The sequence below is a fragment of the Macrosteles quadrilineatus genome, unplaced genomic scaffold (genome assembly GCF_028750875.1).
Source record: "Macrosteles quadrilineatus isolate MER2022 unplaced genomic scaffold, UCM_ALF_1.0 Scaffold_8__2_contigs__length_117827958, whole genome shotgun sequence".
NCBI classification, from domain to species: Eukaryota; Metazoa; Arthropoda; class Insecta; order Hemiptera; family Cicadellidae; genus Macrosteles; species Macrosteles quadrilineatus.
The window spans coordinates 70,486,739-70,510,023 of NW_026542601.1; the positions used below are offsets into that span (position 1 = coordinate 70,486,739).

Genomic DNA, 23,285 nt, shown 5'->3' on the forward strand with positions numbered 1-23,285 from the left:
TTCCTCGGTTATCAATACTCAAGAACAATCGTTGCACTTGCGATTAATTAAAGCACAACGTTTTTGATCTCACTTGGTTTGGATGTGCTGACAAAACTTGATCGGAAATGGTTGCGGTATTTGTAAACAACTTTGAATGTAAACATATCATTGACAGCTAGAAGTGAACTAATCCAAACAGCTGATCGTTATTTCATAAAATGTAATAGTAAACATTGGGAGAAAATTTTACAAAAATCGAACAAAATTGTGTTTTTGGTGGTTTGTTATTTTGTTTTCATAGAAGCGAGGCCATGTTTTTATAGCCAAAGACACTCTCACCAATCCAGTAAATACAGAAAAATGATTAGAACCTTGATCGGTACTCTAGTTTTCTAGGAGTAGGCCGCGTAAAATGACATTTTGGCGTTACAGACGGAGTCACAGAATGGACAAACAGACATACAGACAGAAATTGAGATAAGACTTGTTTCCGCTTTCTTAGGCTATGAAACGTAAAAATAACCAAAAACTGCATGATTCTAAGCAATGTACAGACAAAACTGTAATTTTATTTAGGCCTATATAGATATTAATGTAATAATCTATATCTATATCTATATCTATTCTATACTTATTTAATACGCAAGCAGGTTTTTTGTGACAATTACTCCTCCGAAACTACTGAACCGATTGACATGTTTTTGGTGTCATTGGAAAGAGCGTAATGTGAAGTTGTGCAGGACACATTCTTTTTAAGGAAATAATTAGAGAGTGAGGCCCTGGGGCCCTTTAAAGTTTTGTATTTCTCCATAAGGATAACATGGGAGATAATTTTTATTTACAGAAACATAATATGTTTGTTACTTGAAAATAGTCAAAGTCTACTGCATAATAATTGCTGTGTATTATGATTGTTAATGTATACTACATTTCAATCAAGGATCGTGTACCTTAAAGTTTACTCACAATGGATCTCACTACTTTATTTTAATGCTGGGAATAGTAAAATTTAGTTGAGAATAAGTACCATGATTTAGAAAACTTTACTGTAATAATTGATGTATTAAAAATCACAAATCTTTGACATTATTAATTCATTAGAAACTAAACAGCTGATCGAGAAATCAAACAAATCATCTACTTCATGTGAATAATGTTTTTACACAAACATAGTTATTTTTAACCAATAACTTTATTCTTTTTTACTTGTGGGTGTATTTTGAGTTAGCAGTTTTGAAAGCACCAAGCCAAGTAACTTTTATCTAATTTTCTTTATAAACTAACGGTATTAATGAATTACTACATGAACTTGACAAGTTAGAATTAAATTGTCAGTATGCCAAGGGGAAGAAGAGTGAGTCCTCGAAAATAGACGAAGGCGGAGACACCCATCTAGAAATTCCAACTGAGTTTTTAAATATAGAGGTCACAGGTCAGTGGATTGCCAAGACACAGATTACACTTATTAAAGGGGGCAGTGGTTTTTTTGATATCAATACATCAAAAAGGGCCTCATTAATGGCACAAGGCTTCACGGTTAACAACAAATGTAAAGTAGAATGTAAAGTCCTAACTGGAAGAAGTGAGTAGGGACATATTTTGATTTCGAGGATAAAAATTGGCCCGTCTGAAACAAACTTACCTTTTAAAATGGAAAGATGCTAATTTCTGTTACAGTATCTTTGGCATTTGCAGCACAAGCACTTTAATTAAAGAGCAGCTCTGTTCTTAGCCAGACCAATTTCAGTCATGAGCAACTATATATAAATATCCTGTATATGTTGTTTTAAGTAGGCTAAGGCTACATCTTTTAATAGGATACGCATATTCACTACGGAAAATTCTGACCAGGGTAATATTCCTGAAGGTAACATTAAGAAGGAAGTGGTAAAGGTGAGCGTTGTGGAGTGTAAAAACCCTTTGTGACAGTTAAATTAATGAATCTATAATACGAAAATGCTATGGGAAGGGAAGGAAACAGGTCCACGACGAAGGAAGTGGTGAAGGAAGTAGTCAAGGTGAGCAATCCGGAGTGTGAGAACCCTTTGTGATAGTTAGATTAATGTATCTGCAATTCTAAATGCTATGGAAGGGAGGGAAACAGGTCCACGACGAAGGAAGTGGTGAAGGAAGTAGTCAAGGCGAGCAGTGCGGAGTGTGGGAACCGTTGGTGGCAGTTAGATTAATACATCTGCAACAAATGACATTGGTTAATTAATGGATGAGAAGTTAGGATTGTTGACTGAGATTTGGTTGATTTGCCCATACAAATTACATTGTGTTCACCAGTGACACCGGTAAGTAGGCTATGTGCGGGTGGACTTTTCCATTGTTGCGCTCACGTTCACTATCCCGTTACGCGCAGAATAAGCATACTACTAGTATTTAAGTTGTTCGAGAAGGTTGGGGGTGGGGCGGCAGCGAAGTGGGGGAAGAGCCATAGTCTGTCTCACTCCCACAGCTCGGTATCCCTCTCGCACCAATACTACAAGGAGGATGCTTTCTAACCTGCTGACCTATAGCAGCAGGTGTGGTTAAATACAACGGTCTCTAGAAAAATAACAGTTATGAAATCCATGTACCACTTTACTCACTAATATTAATGGTAAAGATCAAGCACATAACTTTAGAAACACATACATAACATAAAAGGAACAAACTTTAACCAAAAATGCAAATTGTGAACAACAACATTAAGGATTATCATATACTAATTTCAGTCAAAACCGGTTTCTTTAAAAAATATGATTTTATCTTATTTTATGGGGCTTTTTATGGGAAAATAACATAATATACAAAAACCTTTGGAACCGTAAATTTTACAGAAATGGGAGTTCTAGCATTTTGTTCAGAATTTAAAGGGCTGCTACTAACTAAATTTTTTATCAAAATCGTTCAGGCCATTTTAGAGAAAATTTGATTTTTCCGTTATTTTATGGGTTTTTATAGAGAAATCAGCATTAAAAATCATAATTTCAAAAAAATTTAAAAAAAAAAAAAACGCCTGGAGATATCATGGATTAGTTCCTACATATGTACGGTACCAAATTTCATCAAAATCGGACCACAGGTAGGCCTACCTACAGTCTGTATACATCCACACACACACAGAGACATCACTTCGAAAACCACTTTTTTGGGGGTCTAGAGGGACGCAAAACTGATATATCCACTCAAAACTCAAACTCAAAAATGTTTACGAAAACAATACTTTCCCCATAGGTATACTATGGTAAAGGGGAGAAAGTAAAAACTAACATGTTTAGAATAAATTAAGGGTAGGCCTACTTTGTTAATTATGTTATTAATTTTTATTTATGTTTTAAGTTTTAAGTTAATATTTAGGCCTAAGTGAAAATTCAATCAGGCAAACGGAAATTCTCTTTGTCTATAGGTTTGCTATGGTAAATCAAATGAAATCAAAAGTTAATTAAATTTATTTCATGCACATTTGTACATAAATAGTGTCAATCAATTACAGTAAAAATACAGCAATATTAAAACTTCAACTATTGAACACTTAATTAGTCCTTAAACTTTTAGTTCTATTGTGAACGAAGGTGGAAAAACTCATCTAAAGAATAACAGTTTGTTAAACATGAATTCTTTGAATTGGTTCTTAAATTGTACAATATTTTCAGATTTTATCTTTTTGGTAAATACCATACATAAAGAATTTTTTCCCCAAATATGTTGGTTTTCCAATACCTATATTTAAAAGCCCTCAGACATCTAACTTACACTCTTCTTGTCATATCATTAGGCTATTTTAAATTTGGTCATTCATTTTACTTTTAAAATTGTGTTTTTTGTCCCTACAGAAAAAAAATCTACTGTTGAAAGTAAAACCTCTCATCAAAACAAAAAACCGTTTGAATCAAATAAGAAAACAAATTCTAAAGTAAATAATTTTCAAAAGAAGGGTTCTAAAGAAATAATTCACGAAAAGAAACTGGATTCAAATATCAAAAATAAATTAAATGGTACAAATAACAAATCTGAAGTGAAAAACGTTCAGGTAGGCCTTACTAACGGCTCCCTGAAAGGAAAAAATAAAAAAATAAAGGCTGGATTTACCGATGATAACAGTAGTTGGTTGAAACCAAAAAAGAAGAAGGTTGACAAAAGTTTAGAAGACAACGAGGAAGAGATTGAAGATAATGAATTAGAGAGTGACGAAGCTAGTGATGCTAGTATGAGTGAAGAAGATGAAATAGATGATTATGGTGAAGAGGAATCAAGTGATGATTCTGAAGAAGATGACAGTGAAGAGGAAGAACAAGTCCAAAGTAAAAACAAAAAGGAGATCCAAAAAAAAGCAAAAGTAAGTTTTACACTGTTAATTATACATATAAGTTATCAGAATTTTGAAAATCCTTATTGTTTAATACACCCAAAAAGATTAATGTAATATCTTTGATGAACTCTTCTTGAAATTATATTAAGGCAGTAGCATACCAAAAGTTGGTTTTGAGGGGACGTTATGTTGTTTTTACTAAAGCCGGGTTACACAATGCCAATAGTTGAGACAATTGTCAGAAGACAACTGACTGGCATGAAAGTAGGCCTATTGGCTTTGTGTAAACACCTCAGGCCAATTGCCTTGCCAACTGCCCTCACATTTGCCCTGAAATTTGACTCTGAGAGAACACTGCCACGAGTAGGACTACTGGCCTCCGACAATCCTATAGTAAACCAGGTTTATTTAATCTTAAGCCTATTTTGTGGTTAATATTTTAAAGCTAACTTTCATTACTAATTATTAATCAACGATTGTTAGAGCAACAACTTTTCACTTTTGTTGGAATTTATGATTAAGTTGTTGTTACTTAAATATTTCTTTCATGTCAATATAGTCACTATTTTTTTCATTTAACCTGAAAAATAGGCTACTAAAAATTTATTTATTTATTTATTTATCTTTAGCCAAACAAGGAACAAGTGGATAAAGATGACGAAACCACAGAATCTGGAGATTCAGAAGATAGGGATGAAGAAAGCGATGAAGATGATGATGAAGATGATGAAGAAGATTCAGAAGATGAAGATCTGCTACCTGTCGAAAAAGCTGCTAAAAAGCTAAAGAAAAAGAAAATAAAGGAGGAGTTAGTATATGTTTTGATGTTTTGGTTAAGACATGCCAAACCTTTGATTAAAGCAAATGCAATCAAAAAGGCATAACCGTAAATATTCTCTCCTTATAAATAGGCGGGTGTTAACAACTTCATTTTATTAAACTCTACCTAAATAATTTTAGCCTACTGTAATACATTTTTGCAATCTAGTACCCTCATAATGGTCTAAAATGAATGATAATGAATACTGAAATAAAATTATATTTAAGTAACATCCATCCAGTAATCCGGGAACCTATCTTTAATATACTGTACGAATTGCATTGACTGCATATAGACGATTAGACACATACTAGGTAATCAGGAATCAGGTTGACCTTTTGTCTAGGTCAAATATGAATATCTAAAAAATTCTACTGTACTGGTTGTAACAATACTAATGCTCTTACATTGCTACCAAAATAAAACATTATTTTACTTTGCGAGACAGTCAAATTATGTTGGGTGTTTTTGTTTTAACAACAGTACAAAACATGAAATATACATGCATAAATTAATAAATTATATATATATTATTTGTAAAATAATAATTATGTGTATCAATTAAATATATATTCATTTTATAGAAAGCAGGCAGAAGAGGAGCTACAACTGAACGTTGCTAACCGTGAAGTGTTTGCATTTCCCAAGGAGGGAGAGAGAGAGAAAACATCGTTGCCTGAGGTTGAACAGCGAATCAAGGATGTCCTGCTAGTTCTCTCCAACTTCAACAAGTTCAGAGAGAAAGACAGGTATGGTAGCTATACAAATTTATTTTCATTGTTAACGTTATTGTTTGTGTAATTTTGCCTTCAAAAAGCATACTTTTATGGATAAACATATTATAGGCTAATGTGTTTGTTAGAAAAATGTTTGTGAATTTATGTTTTTCATCTGTTATTAAAAAAAAAAAAAAAACTTGTGATTATTAGAATTTTTAATGCGAACCTAATTTGTTTAATTTTTCTTTGCAATAGTTGCTTAAATTTATTGATTTACTTAAATTATTTTAGCCTTAAATGTAAAACATCTGTTTTTTCTAACAGCATCTTGTAATTATTTGAGATTTTAACTAAGTTACAACATTGACTATATACCTATAGACAACCCATAGCCATAGTGGACCTGTCGCCAGTGTTTTGTTGGCTAGGAGCGCCAGAAAAGCGCTAGCATGTGGTGCGATCTATCAGTAAAGATTAGAAGCAGTCTCGACGCATGCGCAGACAAGTAGAGGGGCAGTCGACGGTTCAGCGCTCAGCTCCTCCAGCTGACGATAGCTGTGAGGGGGGGGGGCGGGAGAGTGGAGAGAGGATACAATGCGTCGCTGTAACTGCAACAACAATATCCAGAAAGGTCAATGAGCTGAGCACTAACAAAACCATCTCTCGATCAGCTGTTAGTACTCACACTACTCGATGTCGTCTCACCGCAGCCACACTGCGGCCTGTCCTATCCCTGCTGGTCGCGGAATTTTTTAAAAAATTCGTATTCGAGGCTTACAATTGATTGAAGTTTGAGTATTTTTTTCTTTAACAAACATGTTACCAGGGACTAATTACTCCGTATTTTATTAAAGAAGTAAGAAACCATGACGATTTATCTGACGTTTTCAACCTAACCAACTACGTTAAATTTGACGTTGCTCGATATTTTACAAGCATTTTCAGCAAAATGTAATTAATAAGCAATAACGAGGATTAGAACTTGAAGTACCTATTAAATAATATGGGCCTACTTTGACTACGCAAAGTCTTATGAACATTTGATGTTTTCGATGATTTTTAAACTCAACAAACATATATTTTAAAAAATAAAAATTATCTGCATAACACTGATGAAATCGCAGAAGTGTGTTCCACAAACCATCCACCAATACGATTATAATACTATTTAAAGATTCTTCCAAAAGCATTCTTTATGTCATATTCATGAAAAAGAAGTTAAACCACTTAATATTGGAACAATAACTCCTATGACGGACGGTATAAGAAATATGTTATTCATTGAATGATCAACCATATTTTGTAACTAATGCAATAGTCATTATTGTTTCTACACTTATTACTCATGAAACAATAGTAATTTCTAAAAAACTGTTTAATTTAACTCTATTTATTGCAGTTAGATGAATTAGCGTAAGCCTTGAAAGTAGAAGAAGAGCCCTCAAAAGACAAACCTGAGACTACCAGGAGGTAAAATTGGAAATTTTTGCCAAAAAATTAATATACTGGAGGCAATGAATATACAAGCACATATTTGTCATCAAGCATCATCATTAATTTATCTAATTATCGACGAAAAATATAAATTTGATTTTTTACTTCAATTAAAGATGTATTCCAGCAGTTCTAATTACATTACCCTATATGTTTTGGTCTAAAAACCTTTAGTGAAATACCAGCTTTCATTTTAGCTATTGATTATTAAGATCTGACTACTTAAAGCACACTGCTGAATCACGACACAACAATAGTTATAATCATTTTAGTACTTATCTGCAATCAATGATACGTAACTCTTTTTTATTTAAGTCATTTTATATGCCTTGGTCTTAAAATACTTCTAGAAATAAAGGCTTTCATTTGAGATATTGATAGTTTTAATCAGTTAAGCTCAAGATACTGTATCGCTCAATCAGAAAACATAATTTGATTATATCTTGGATATGGAATTTAGTTTTATGACCAATGAGAATTTAGTAGATTTTTCATAATTTTGGATTAGCTGAAAACAATTCTTGTTATTTAAGGAGTATGTTTTATCTATTTTTAAACCTAGTTTATCCAAAATAAAACTATATAATCATCAACAATAGGTCGTCTCCTGTTTATATTACAAGAAATTAAAACACACATCATAGAACTAATCCTAAAATAATAGAAGCAAAATTACGTCAAAACTAACGTCCAGTGTCACCAACATGAGCTAGACATGAAACAATTTTGAATTAACAATGTCATAAGAAGTCGACTTGAGTTATATTTAATCTATAGTCGTACTGCATCTAGGTTATATTTCCAAAGCAAAACAGAGCAATAATCCGGCAAACCATACCGATCCTTAGGTCTGAGGAGAAAATGACAGCATTAATGGTGCTTTGGAGGGTATTGAATTTTTCTAAAATCCAATGCAATCTGAGATTAATATTTTTTTGTTAATTTTAAAGGTAAATTTATCGTTGTTTTAATCAACACAACTTATTATATATTTTAACTTGATCCTACAGATTGGTGTAATGTAAACTAATCAAAAGAATAGTTAATAACTTTTATTTGGTGAGGTGAGGGTGGTAACAATGTCTAACATGCATGCGCCCCTAATCACTCTGATCAGTAGTGCCGAGCCCGAGCCAGCATAGTGGCAGTGCATTGGCAATATGATGCGAACCCCTTGGGCGCTCGTCAACGTCAACATCCCTACAGCCTACTCCCGTATAATCAATGTTCGTTACGAATTTTGTAACGAAATTGATGCGTAATTCTTAAAAAAAGATTAAATTTCCTAACAATTATTTCTTTTTATGAACTTCAGAATCACAATGCTTTGGAGTTTTTTTTTTTTATCGACTATGACTATTTATTTTTATTTTTAGATAGCCTAGGTATAAAAAATTACTCTGGGACCTTGCGCCCATAGGCCCAGGCTTATTGGGAAATCCGGCCCTGGTAGCAGTGTCAGTCACGTGCACGTGGTCGGTTGGGAAGCGAAATAAAGAGAGAAGAAATGTGCGAGTGAGAGCGATGCAGAGTAGGCCGCGGGGTGAGGGGGGAATGTACGAGAGAGAGTGCAGATAGCCTACTATCGCGCGCCTACCGGCAGCTCACATCAACTACTTGCTCCCGAGACCTGGCTCACACTACTACAGGCCCATAAGCCTGGGATGTCTTCTGTAGGTATATATAGTCAATGGTTACAATTTACTATTATTTGCTACCTACCCGTACTTATTATTTACAATTAATTGAATTTGTTACAATTATTGAAAGATTTGTAGGGCTCATTTTAATCTAGTATCACAATATGCGATCAATTTAACTGGAAACAAAATTAAACTAGCTTCACATGGCTTAGTATTAAAGTTAAAGAATTTAAATTTCATAACTGACTATAAAGTTAACTATGATAAGTGTGTATTTCTTTGACTTCTGTCTTGCTGTTGGCATCGACATTAATTCAATATCACAACTGTAAAAAGTTTTTTACTCGCTCATTTGAGTAAGGCCTGCAAAAGTTTCTGTGTTATTTAGTAGTTTCAGCCCTGGTATACCTGGCAAGCAATTTAATGTTATTTCACTCTGTATTAGATCTCGCCAGGACTACCTAGAGTTGCTGCGGGAAGACCTTTGTCAGTATTTCAGCTACAACGAGTATCTCATGGAGATGTTCATGAAGTTGTTCCCTCTCACGGAGTTGATGGACTTCCTAGAGGCTAGTGAGAGTCAGCGACCACTTACAATACGGACCAACAGCCTCAAGACTCGGAGAAGAGATCTGGCTCAGGTACCGAACTATTCTTGCTTCAGAATTATTGATTCGTTGTTAAAAGTAAACTGTGTTATATTGGATAATAAACAGGTTTTAGCACATTCTACATAAAATAAGAAGTAGGTGAAGGTAGTGCAAATACAGACAGTACATAATACAGACATTTCATGCTTTCAGAGTTTTCTGTAGCAAAACAATGTGAGTTTGTGTTCAAATAAGGACTTGTGTTAGAAGGGTACGTGGCTGGATGTTTTGTTGTTTGGATGTCATGCCTCATAGTGCTAAGGAAAGTCAAAATACAAGGGAAGCTGCTCACACTAACCGACTGGGAAAACCTGGAATTTATTCTATAAGTCTGAGAGTTATACGAAAATTGTGTGGAAGACATTGAATGTCAGGTTAATGTATTGTTTGTCGGTTGTAGGCTCTGATTGCCAGGGGAGTCAACCTGGACCCGGTTGGCAAGTGGTCCAAGGTTGGACTGGTCATATACAATGCTACTGTTCCCATAGGAGCAACCCCAGAGTATCTGGCAGGGCATTACATACTACAGGTAAGAGATGTGGAAACACCTGCTTTAAGCAAAAATGAATTTTGTGATGTATTATATGTCAGTTCAAAAACAATCAACTAAATAGTATATTACGTTACTAGTCTTGAAAATAGGCGAAGACACTCCAATCATCTTCAAACCCAATAGGCGATGATTGGAGTGTCAAATCAAAATCGATCACCGCTTACCATCTTTTTTGTATATTTAATGTCTTGTGAGTAACAGTACAAGTGTAAATATATGTTTTAAGTGTTATAAGACGATTCTTTTATTTACTTTCCGTAAATTTAAAAACTTGTACAATACTGATCAAGAAGTTATTTAAATCCTTATATATTCCCACTGACTAAAGACCTAACAATCACTACTCTTAACCTCTAAGAGAGGTCATGTTTTTCTTTATAACCACTCATTGCCAAATATAATCAGCTGGTTGGTGTCCGGTAATAGTATGTTTCATAACAAAAGTAGAAAGTGAGTTATTACATATTTGAGACCATGTTTGAAGTGCAAGATTTATCGAGCACTTTAAATGGTCGAGACTGTTTTGACTGTTTTGATCGTTACTTTTTGCTACACTACAAAGAATAATATTTCCTTCATCACAAAACTCATAGAATCGTTTAGGTTATGCATTCAATTTAAAGTTATGTTTACTTCAGTCGTTGAAAATTGATATAGTTGATAAAACAATGACAAATATTTGTTTGTTTACAAAAAAAGATGGGAAAATCCAAAAAAAGATACTTAACATTACTTTTGCATAGTAAGCATTCTTTTGCCTTAGTAAACAATGTATGATAGATTTTTGCAGGTGATAAACATGCAACTAAAACATGTCATTTCATAGTAGTGGAGCGAAAAAGGTTCATTACAGTACTGTAGTACGTAATGAAACCCCATTTAATTAAGCTGGCGGCAAACAGCTGTTTTCTGGACTAAATCCTTGCGTGGGAAGTTCATTAAAACATTGTAGTGTGGCATAAACATTTTTACAAACTTGCAATTGGTTTTCTGATCAAATGTGGACAAGATAGAAACTACAGTAAACCTTCACTAGTTTGACACAGGCTGAGGCTACCCGTCTAAACATGATCGATATCTTGTTTTGACACGTACGCCGGTCAATGACCGGTACCAGTTCTTTCCAGTTATCAAAGTGAAAAACAATCAAAAATCACAAAATATTTTGTCAAGTGATATTAATGGTTACTATTGTGATGTAAGTTGATTTGAACATTAATTGGTCATTTATTATTGACTTGAGACTAATGAACAGTTAAATTGTTAAGCTTTTTAGTATTTAATAAATTAGGGTGATTTCTATATAAAACTTGTATTTTTACTTTCCTGTATATTCCATTTACCATTTACTCCCTATTGTTCGACATTTCGATAGTTCGACACCCCTTACGTCCACAAAGTGTCGAAATATCGAGGTTCTACTGTACTATCATAGTGAAGAAAGACTTTGATTTGACCAGACTATAAGTTAATGCAAACCTTGCCCCTTCTAATCTATCCTCTGGCTTTGATTGAACTGGCTGTGTTACCATTGCTGTAATTTCTCTCAAACCATTCAAACAATATTTTGTTTTTCAATAAATTAAGCAACCAACCATCCTCACCTTCTGTTTATATGACTTGAGTCTGATAACAAGTAAAACTACACACAGATCCCAGCCCAGTGGGCGTATCCCATAAGTAGGCCTACAGCCGCTTTTCATTTTTGTCATCATTCTGTTAGAAAAGGTAGCAAATAAAGGTACATTAAAACCTAAACTTTAATGAACCAAGCTAAAGGAGTTAAAGCCGTTTCAGGTAACCTATTTTTGATTTAATTAATGGTAAACATTTAAAAATATTTACAGCATCAGTTTTTTTATGTTATTTTAATTCCTGACTTTTTTAAACCTACTACTGTAAATATCTTAAATATGTTTCTTAAATTAGTTCACTGTCACTTTTGATTTCTGAACTTTATCTATATCAAAATATGAGATCTATGTCATCTTCTGCTCCATTATGTTCTGTTGGCCAAGACTGACCAACTACTTGTGCCACAACGGACTACACTCTTATCTAGACACTCTCAGACTCTCTCTTATCCGGACACCTTTTAACCGGACTAAACTCGGCGGAAATGACATCTCTATAACCGGACTATTTTTATCAGCACATCGGTAAAACTGGACTAGATTGGCAGGATGGTACTGAAACGACTGTTCTCGTGGAAAAGATTTGAGACCAGTGATCACGTGTCTAAATACAATGCTCTCCTAAATTTAAGTCAAATATGTATTCAATATGCATTTAAATGGTCCATTTTAACAAGTTTTTGGGAACGTCGGTTTAACCGGAAAAAACATTATCCGGACAGGTAGTATTAAGTATTAAAGTCCCGAGGAGTCGACATTTCATTGAAAAGTATTAAGTCCGGATAAGAGGGAGTCTACTGTATTCCCATCGCCTAGCCAACTTTCCAATTAATTTTAATTTGTTATGATGGTTGCAGACCCTGGTTCCAGATTAACGGATGTGATTAAAAGAGGTTTTACTGTATTTCATTTAATGTAATATCCAGCTGATTAATGTTTTACTGTGGATGTAGGGAGCGTCTAGTATGCTGCCTGTCATGGCCCTGGCACCACAAGAGAATGAGAAGATACTGGATATGTGTGCTGCTCCTGGCGGGAAAGCCTCTCACATAGGTAATCTACTTAATAATTATTATAAATCTGTATCACCTCTATGTTGTTAAGTAATCTTAAAGTTTATCTTTTTCTTTTGTACATGTAGTTAAAAGTATAAGTTGTTGTGTTATTCTGTTGTTTTCATCATTAATATTAGCTTTTTGGTAAAACCCATTCAGCCTTTTAAGTTTCACATGATGATCTGTAATAAAAAACATTTTTCGGTCCTAAGACTTAGTGTTACATAGCACACAAAGGGTACTTTAAATATATTTCTATACATGTTATCAGGGTTGGATAAAAAAGATCTCATGGTTCACAAAGGACCTGGGATTTGACAAAGAATGAGGACCTGTGAATGAGGGTGCACAATAAGCTGTTCCAGCTGCGCTGCAATCCCATGGTTACTTGTAAGCCTAGCCCTAAATTTAAAAAAGGGTTAAGTTCTCTTCTCTTTCACTATTATTTATAAGATTTTTTCACAAAAATTTCAATAAAGACACCCATTTTACTTCTCATTTCTAAAGTCATATAGTTTTTCTCATTTGGTGGCACTGTTTTGAGTGTTCATAAATCCTGGTTAATGAACACCAAAGTAGCAGCCCAGGATTGCTAATTCATACTATCCTACTTTTGGTTACAGCGTAGTTGTGTAGAATTTCAGAAGCTATGTTAAAGTGGTGGGATTAAATATATTTTACAGTTTTTATAATTGGACACCCTGTTTTATAGCTGCTGTCATGAAGAACACAGGTATGTTGTTTGCAAACGATGTGAACAAAGATCGAGGGAAGGCAGTTGTCGGAAACTTTCACCGTCTTGGGATCATCAACACTGTCGTCTGCAGTTATGATGCACGGAAATTCTCAACTGTAAGTTTTTAGTTTTTTATTTAGATAATGAAATGTTCAAAATGTTTTTAAGCATTTAAGTTGAACTTATCTATATCTATAAAATACAATGTATGTTTGTTTGTATGTTTGTCCTTTATGGACTCCAAAACCGCTCGACAGATTGTAATGAAGATTTCAGGCATTATTAAGCATTATTCAAGGATGGTTTGTGTGAAGTTTGGTGCAGATCCGTCAAAAGGGCTCTGCCCCAGTGGCTCTGGAGTTTCCCATGTTAACCTTATGAGTACTCATATTTAAATGGAATTAAAGAATCTCAACAGCTGGTTCAACTAAACTATCTGATTCTGTAATGTTCAATAACATTAAAAAGTTAATAGGTTTACCAACAGGGTGCAGCACTATATTTTTTTAAGTTATGAGAATAGCTAATTTGCAACCAAAATGTGAGTGAGGTAGCGAACGAACTTCAACCTGGAGGCGAGTTAGCGTAGCGAACGAGCTAACCTGAAGGCAAGTGAGCGCAGCGAACGAGCTTCAACCTAAAGATGAGTGAGCGTAGCGAACAAACTTCAACCAGGACGTGATTGAGCCATGCGAACGAGCTCATCTTGAAAATGAACGAGCATGTGACATAAAACCACAATAGGACAGGACGACGTCTGTCGGGCCAGCTAGTCTTTTATAAATTATATTTGGAACTATTCCCTTAATGTGGGCTCCGAACCAAGAGGTTACTGCAAGCACTTAGCAAAACATAAGAGATTATCAGGGGTATAAACCTGGGCCTCTAGGCAGATGTTCTGCATTCTAACAATCGCCCATAACCCTATCTGAAGGGAACATGATACAACTCCAGGAATGTTTAAAGCCCATTGCATTTTATGCACAATTCATTTCCGAGGTCACATTGTGGCTATTCCCTGTGTTGAACAGTAACATTATAAATTAGATATAGTATAACGTTACAAGATATAGTATATCGTTACAAGATATAGTATACTGTGGTGATGTGTCAAAACCGAGGGTGAGGTTCATTTGTCCGAGTTTTCAACTGTCCGAGTTTGTTAAAAATTACAAAATATTTGAAAAATCATTTGTCCGAGTTTTCAACTGTCCGAGTTTTGATAAATAACTAATAATAATTAGATAAATCAACTGTCCGAGTTTTCATTTGTCCGAGTTTTTAAATTATTAAAAAAAAATATCAAAATATCATTTGTCCGAGTTTTCAACTGTCCGAGTAGGGGCAACATCAAAATGTGACAATGCACGCCGAGACTAGCGTGTCTAAAGCGCCTGTTCAGAAGTCGATGTGAACCCCTTCTGTGAAGGAGTCGGGCATTGTGCGAGCCGCGAGAGGCCCTCACGTCGACTTAAGAAAAATTATATTATTTTTATTATAAGACTAATTTTACAATTTTTAATTATAAAATTAAACTGTCATCACCAAACACAACCAACCAAACTTGCTGATAATATAATAATGGCGGGGGTATTTTATATTATCAGCAAGTTTGGTTGGTTGTGTTAGGTGATGAGAGTTTAATTTTATAATTAATAATTGTAAAATTAGTCTTATATAAAAATAAAATATTTTTTCTTAATTCGACGTGAGGGGCTCTCGCGGCTCGCACGATGCCTGACTCCTTCACAGAAGGGGTTCACATCGACTTCTGAACAGGCGCATTAGACACGCTAGTCTCGGCGCGCAGTGTCACATTTTGATGTTGCCCCTACTCGGACAGTTGAAAACTCGGACAAATGATATTTTGATATTTTTTAAATAATTTAAAAACTCGGACAAATGAAAACTCGGACAGTTGAAAACTCGGACAAATGGTTTTTCAAATATTTTGTAATTTTTAACAAACTCGGACAGTTGAAAACTCGGACAAATGATGTGATCCCAAAACCGAATCTCAAATCTCAAAACCATCAAAATTTTGGAAAAGTTTTGGTTTCGAGATTCGATCACCGAGTTTCGATATTCAAAAGTTTCGAAAGTTAAGATTTTGGCAGTTTTATTCTTGAAACTGCTGACATATTTTGCATCATTATTATTGTGTCTAACAATGTTTCCACTTTTCACACAAGCTGTTAGCAATAGATCATACAGATCACCATTAACAGTAATGAAAACAGTAAATTGTATTCTGATTCTGAACTTCAAAAGGCATCTTAAATACTATAACTGGAACAACATACAACTCAGTTTCATAGCGATATATTTAATAAACTCAAATAAATATTGACCACTAAATGTTCTAATTAATCTAATATTAATGTTTATGTTGGTGTCAGGAGCTTAATTTATTTTAATGTTATAGGTAATAAAATTATGTTGTTTTGGGGGTTTCAGTCACATATTTATGTTATTATGTCAGTGTCAGGAGTCGACCTCTTTCAATTTGATTAAATACTTAACATTTTATCATTACCTGTATTTTTTTTTTTTTTTTGTAACCTTACCCCTTGTAACCAGCTAACTAAAAAGGTTTTGCGTCTTGGTTTTGAGATTCAAAATTTCTGGTTTTGACCATGTAGTATACTGTTACAACCAATAATATTTGCTTGAATGTTTTAATCTTAAGAATGTACCCAAACCAAACGTATTTTAATTTCTTTGGTGATAATTGACAATTCTACGAATATAAACAAATATCCAATTTCAATCGCCTCAACTCTTCCTAGGTAATGAAAGGGTTCGACCGGGTGCTGCTGGATGCACCCTGCTCCGGGACGGGAGTGATATCCAAGGACCCGGGAGTGAAGACGTCCAAAGATCCGCAGGATGTGCAGAGGTGTTTCACACTACAGCGGCAGTTACTGCTAGAGGCTATAGACTGCACCAACGCAAGGTCCTCCACAGGAGGATACATTGTGTACTCCACGTGCTCTGTGCTGGTAAGCTTGACAACACAACTACAGTAGCGCTTTGCTAAAATAAGACCCTTGTAAATGGATTTGTCTAAACAAACTGTTTGTTTTTAATCGTAATAGTTATTTGTGTAACTAGTGGGCAAAGTGGCACTGTGCTGCACACGAGAGCAATGTGGCTCGTGCGGAATGATACAATACAATACAATACAATACAATATTCTTTATTGTTAATTCGTCAAGAAGTACAATAGTGTCAATACAATAGTGAATTGTACATGTTAATTTTCATAAAATTCCTTTATTGAGTAGAAGGGTCTTGCGATTAGCCACTTCTTCAACTCCTGGTGTAGCTTGTTGCCAGTCAGGTCTCTCAGGTAGTCAGGTAGATGGTTCCTCAGCTTGCAGCCGGTGTAGGAAGGTTTTTTCTCCCAAAGAGTTGTTCGGTGAACTGGTAGTGCAAATTTGGAGCCATGACGGGTGTTGTAGTGGTGCAGGTTTCGGTTTCTTGGGGGGTTTATTTCATTCACATACTTTATAGATTCAAGTATGTAGAGAGACACCACTGTGAGGATTCCTAGGTTTGCGAATGCTAGTCTGCAAGTCTGTGGTGGGACAAGGTTGGCGAGGGCTCTTATGGCTTTCTTTTGAAGGACAAGAATTCGATTCATATTTTTTGTTGAAGTTCCTCCCCACACTGTCAAGCCATATCTAAGATGCGACTCTACCAGTGCGAAGTAAGCTGTTTTGGCCACGGAGAGTCCGCCTATGTAGTTTATTCTTCTGACGACATATATTCCAGTACTGATTTTTTTGCTTAAGTGGTTGATGTGCTCTTTCCATGTTAGTTTGTTATCAAGGATAACACCGAGAAATTTTGTGTGGTTTTCTATTGTTACATCCTCTAATTGAGGGACTATGTCTTTTTTCTTACTGAAATTCAGAGTTGTAGTTTTTGTGGGGTTTATTGCTAAGTCATTGTTCTTTGAGTAGAGGATAGCTTTATTTAGGATTGATTTTGAATTAAGGTAAATGTTTTGGGCTGTGTTGTCCTTGATCAAAATGGTTGTGTCATCTGCATACATGATTGCAACAGCATTTTCACTCTCAATTTGTTTGGGGAAGTCATTAGTCAATAAGATGAATAGAATCGGGCCTAATACAGAGCCTTGTGGAACTCCTCTCGTCAGCTTGCTTTTTGAAGATTTGAAACTTTCTGTGACTTCATTTGATGAGTTTTTCAGTTCCACGACTTGTGAACGTCCCATTAGGTAGCTTTTGAACCATTCTAGCGCAGAGTTTCTTATACCGAGTCTTTCGAGTTTCTTGCATATCAGGTCGTGGCCCAGGCAGTCAAAAGCCTTACTGTAATCAAGGAAGATGGCAGAAATGTATTGTTCTATCTTATCTAGGACGTACTCAATTAGTGCTGTTATAGCTGAGGATGTAGATTTATTCTTCCGAAAGCCATGTTGGCTGTCTGTTAAGAGTTTGTTATGATTAAGATGTGCCATTAATCTAGCCAGAGCAATTTTTTCTATGATTTTAGAGAAACTGGAGATGAGAGAGATGGGCCTGTAGTTTTGAGCATTTTCAGTTGGTCCTTTTTTATGTTTGGGGTATATTTTACTGACTCTTATGGCGGATGGGAATTTGCCTTCTTTAAATGATTTATTTATAAGATAAACCAGAGGAGAGATGAGTTCTTGAGAGCAGTGCTTTATCATCTTAGAGGAAAACTCATCTATTCCACTTGATGTTTTGGCTTTTAGGGAGTTTATTATCGTTTTAACTTCTTTATAGGATGTTGAAGTTAGGGTAAGGTGTATTGGGCAGACTGGTTACTCTCCATTCAGCACTGTTTCAGGGTCTATAACCATTGCTCTGTTTTGGTCAAGGGTATTTTCTGCTATATTTGAGAAGAATGTGTTGAAGTGTTCGGCCGTTTCTTTTGTGTCGTTTGTGAGTTTGCCATTTATTTCTAATTCTGTAAGGGTTTTCTCTTCACATTTTCCTTTCCTTTCCTTGTTTATAACTTGCCATAGTGCTTTTGGTTTGTTGTCAGCTTGTTCTATGAAGCTAGCTGTTGAGGACATTTTTAGGTTTCTTAGTTTCATGTCGTATATTCTTTTTCTATTAATCATTTCTAATTTGTCTTCATTTCTGTTCGTTAACTCAAACTTTTGCAGAGCTTTCAAAAAGTTCTCTTTAAGGTATTTTGCTTCAGGATCGTAGTACTTCATATGTTTTTTGTTTGTACTAATTTTAGTTTTCTTTAATGGGCATGTATAATCCTCCAGTGCTGTTTGAAGAATATTATGAAATTTGTTGTAGGAGGTTTCAAGATTCGGTGAAGAGTAAACATGTTCCCAATTTCGTAGATGGAGGTGAGCCTTTAGATTGTTTAGGTTTGTGTTGTTTAGGCTTCTTTTCATTACAAATCTTTGGGAAGTGTCTTCTTGGTGTGTTTTCAGCAGGCACAGCTGCGCAGTGTGGTCAGATAGACCAGTATGCACAACTTGTCCAGTAATATACGCATATGGTATGTTTGAGCATATACAGTCTATTGAAGTGGCTGTGTCATGGGTTATTCTGGTGGCCTCTAGAGGAAATCTCCAGATGTTTTGTGTGGTTAACTCTTCTTCCAGCATGGTGTTTTTGGAATCTTGGGTGAGCCTGTCGATATTTATGTCACCGATGAGTATGAGGTTTTTCTTGTGTACTTCTTGTAGTTCTAGCGTGTCTGATAGGAGGTCAAGGGCAATTCTTGCATTTTCGATTGGTGGTCTATAGATTCCCAGAATGTAGATATCCTTTTTCTTTGTTGTCTGCATGCGAATCATTGCTGCTTCGAAAATTAACTCCTGGCATGTGTTTGATATGTTAATAGCTGATACTGTATCAGCAAGGGATTCGAGTGTAGCAAAGGCCTTTTGCACTCATGTTACACATTATATTTTTCCTACAGTCACTATAAAGCATATAAATAATTAGTCTTTCAAACACTATACAACACGTTTTTAGGTTCAGCTAGCAACACAAATAGGTGCCCTAGAGAAAGTAGTGCCCGGTCCATATCACTCCGCTATTTTTCCTCGGCAAGAAATGTGCTCCGCGTTTTGAGAATATAGTTCCGTATGTTTTTGTAATTTGAAGTGGTTTCCGCGCCTAAAAAAGCTTTAAAGGCATTTTCTTGTTTATTAAGATCGTAGGAATGTTTCAAAAACGTTTAAAAGAAAAGTCCACAAAGTTCAGAAATACCGAAACTATTAACACAAAATGACAGGTTAAATCGTAGTTATAATAGTCAATCAGCTGCTCATAGTATTATATCTTTAAGTGTTGCCAACCTATTTCCAAGCGTACACGGATTACGTGCATAATAGAATCACGCTGTTTTGTGTTGTTTCGTTGGAATCCTTATGTGCGGCAAAGTATAAACCGTACGGCAAAGTATAAATATGCAGCAATTAGCAGCTTTCTGTACTATAAACAGTACAAGGAAGTCAACTTTGTCAGGTGACTATAGGAAAATAAATGTATCTTGAACTTTTTAGTTTTGATCAGTTTTCTGGTAACTTTCTGTATCTTATTGTTTAGTCCTTAGAGAGGCAACTTAATCCCTAATTATTTTATTCCATTACAAATTATGAACTTTTTTCCTGCATCTAAAATATTTTTACCCGTACCGGTACCTATTTATTAATTCAATTATATTTGTTTAGCCAGAAGAAAATGAAGCTGTAGTAGATTATGCGCTGAAAAAACGAGATGTGAAAGTTGTTGAAACTGGACTCGGCTTTGGCAATGAAGGGTTTACCAACTACAGGCATTGCAGGTTTGTAATTTTTATTCAGTATGTTCTTAGTATTTTCATTGTTTTTTATGTTTTGATAAAATGGAAAATGTTAAGGGTGAGAGAAGAAGAGGTGTATTATAATCACAAGTTTTTGTTGAACATACATAGAAACTTACTATGGTAGATTGAATTTTGAAAGAGAGGGAATATATTCTTTTTAAAATTTAAATGCTTTTCGGAACTTTTTTTGGTCTGGACAAAATGTTAATAAAATAAGAACATGAGCAGAGTTACTTTATTTGTATATTTGAGAAAAGATTTTGTAAATTTTGTGAGGAATGAACATTATGTTTGTATATTTAAATCACTATATTTGTTAAATTATGATAAGGTGTAAACAAGCTTATTCTTAAGGTTCCCTAATTATTGGTGTCTTGTTTAATTTCAGATTTCATCCATCTCTAAAACTGGCCCGTCGCTACTACCCTCACACGCACAACATGGATGGCTTCTTTGTTTGTAAATTGAAAAAGTTTTCAAATATTATAAAGAAAACAGAAAATGAAGATACTGAAGATGAGGAGGAGGAAAAGGAGGACGAACATGTAGAAAATGAGGAGGAAGAGGAGGAAAACAAGGAAGTTGAGGTAAAACAAAAAGAAAAGAAGAAAGGCAAGGAAAAAATATTAGAGATTAAGAAAGGCAAAGAAAAACAAGAAGAAATTACAAAAAGTAAGAAAAAGCAGGAAGTAACAAAGAAAGATAACGTAAAGCAGGAAGTAATTAAGAAAGAGAAAGTAAAGCAGGAAGTAACAAAGAAAGATAAAGTAAAGCAGGAAGTATCTAAGAAAGAGAAAGTAAAGCAGGAAGTAACAAAGAAAGATAAAGTAAAAGAGGAAGTAATTAAGAAAGAAAAAGTAAAGCAGGAAGAAACTATGAAGAGTAAGGTAAATCAGGAAGAGAAGACAAAAGGTAAGGCTAAACAAGAAGCAAACAAGAAAATCAAAGTAAAACAGGAAGAAAGTGAAGATGAAGAAGAAAGTGACGATGACTATGAAATGGAAGAAAGTGATGGTGAAGAAGTTACGGATGATAGTGAGAATGAGGAAGAAAGTGATGATGAAGAAGGAACAGAAGAAGAAACAGAAGACGACAGTGATTAAGCAAAGTAATTTAAGGCTGAAGTGAATAAGTCAAAGAGAAGTCAACTTTTAAATTGACAAAAGGTACTGTTAAAATTATATGCAAAAACAAATCAATTTTGTTGGTGACTATGTCACCAAAACAATTAAGTTTTAATTTTAAAAAAGATTTGAACCACACAAGCATGGTCTGAAACTACACAATAATCAATTCAACCTATGAACACAGAGGTTTAATTTACCTAACCTCTTTTTCAAGGAATTTAAGTAGGCCTACTGATCTGTCTTGCATTTTTATCTGTTGATGTATTATTGTTTTTATATTTTTTTATAAACCCAATCCTTATTAGGAGTAAGTGGATGGCAGTGGTGGATACTGGTAAGCGGGATGATAGTTTTATCACTTACAGCTGTGTAACAATCCTCCCACATTATGGCATTGTGTGTACTAATGCACAATGAAGTGTGGCTGACACATTGGTTACCTTGATGTGTGAAGGGAGTCAGTATAGGTGGAATTATAATTGCTATCCCATTATTTACCAAAATAAAAGCTAATGTAGTGGTTCGTGCAGGTCCGTATTCGACCGCGGCTTTTAAGTAAGGACCGGTTTTGTGTATAATTGGTGATTCGCTTGTACGTCACAATGAGGTTCCTGACCACTTCCTGGCATCATTTGTAAACAGAATGACGTAAATTTCAGCTTTGTAGCTGTCATGTATGCGTTGCTGTGTTTTTTTAATTGGTTAAACCATCAAATATCCTGCCGCGTATGAGGTAAGGTAAGGTCAGTGATACGTTTTTTGATGACAAGAAATATATCCAATGCTGACATTTATCACCAGATGACTGAAGGCTATGGCCCTAATATAGTGAGTTAGGGTAAAGTGCATAATTGGGTTATGGAGTGTAAAAATAGCCGTGAGATCCTTTTTCCTTTGTGGTCTTCTGTGAGAAGTCTGGATACCCAGCAAAAACACAATTCCAACCGAAATGAACATTTTCACAGCCATTTTAAAGCTCCCTAACCTATTTCTGCACTTTTTACGCTAAGAATGGTAAATAGGGCACTTTCTTATAATTCTCTTCATACCATTATAGGTACTCTCAAAGTCATAGCACAAACCACCAAGCATCAAGCATAAAAATAAGTCTTTTTGAAAGCAAGCTACTAAACTGTAAGCTGGTAAGATCAGAGGGTCAATGTTTTCTCCCTAGGTTAGGTACCTTGTCAGCAAGTATCATCCCGACTACCAGTGTCAATCCAGGCTTCACTATACCTAGGTACCCTGAGCTCTGTTCTTGTTGTATTACATTTTGTAATGTATAGCCTACTACTTTAAACATGTACAGAATCCTTGCTTGTTGTTTTGTTTTAGTAGCCCTTTTCACTATAAACTTATCGATGTATTTATTTATAAATGATTTCAGTACATTATCACATTTAAAACAAAACAAATCACAATGTTGCAGTTTACATGAATTCAGTTTATTCTTGATCAGTTAAACTACCTATGTATTTGTATGCACTAAAGTTTGTAATACAGCTAATTTGCAAATATTTACCATCAATTGATTATTCCTCTTGCTATTTTTATTCAACATGACTTCCACCTTTGTAAAATATTTTGTACAAAGAACATAAAAGATTTTGTTATAATTTTGACTTTTTCTATCAAATTACCTCTACCGAATCCCAAGTCCAAGAATGGGGTAGCTTTATTTTCATCGCCATTTATTAGGATTGACTAAACAAAAGTTATTAATCACTCTAAAACATCATGT

The 23,285-nt window shown here is 34.8% G+C and overlaps 1 protein-coding gene across 1 annotated transcript in view; it reads left to right on the forward strand.

Moving 5' to 3' along the window:
* Positions 1 to 23,059, forward strand: part of LOC128999550 (uncharacterized) — a 36,649-nt gene extending 13,590 nt beyond the window's left edge. The window contains exons 3-12 of the mRNA XM_054426121.1: positions 3,804 to 4,306; positions 4,909 to 5,087; positions 5,684 to 5,848; positions 9,401 to 9,596; positions 10,006 to 10,134; positions 12,746 to 12,845; positions 13,560 to 13,699; positions 16,373 to 16,585; positions 20,284 to 20,396; positions 20,806 to 23,059. Coding sequence (XP_054282096.1) covers positions 3,804 to 4,306; positions 4,909 to 5,087; positions 5,684 to 5,848; positions 9,401 to 9,596; positions 10,006 to 10,134; positions 12,746 to 12,845; positions 13,560 to 13,699; positions 16,373 to 16,585; positions 20,284 to 20,396; positions 20,806 to 21,520 — 2,453 coding nt within the window. The 3' untranslated portion in view covers positions 21,521 to 23,059. The remainder of the gene's footprint in view (positions 1 to 3,803; positions 4,307 to 4,908; positions 5,088 to 5,683; positions 5,849 to 9,400; positions 9,597 to 10,005; positions 10,135 to 12,745; positions 12,846 to 13,559; positions 13,700 to 16,372; positions 16,586 to 20,283; positions 20,397 to 20,805) is intronic.
* Positions 23,060 to 23,285: the final 226 nt, after the last annotated feature.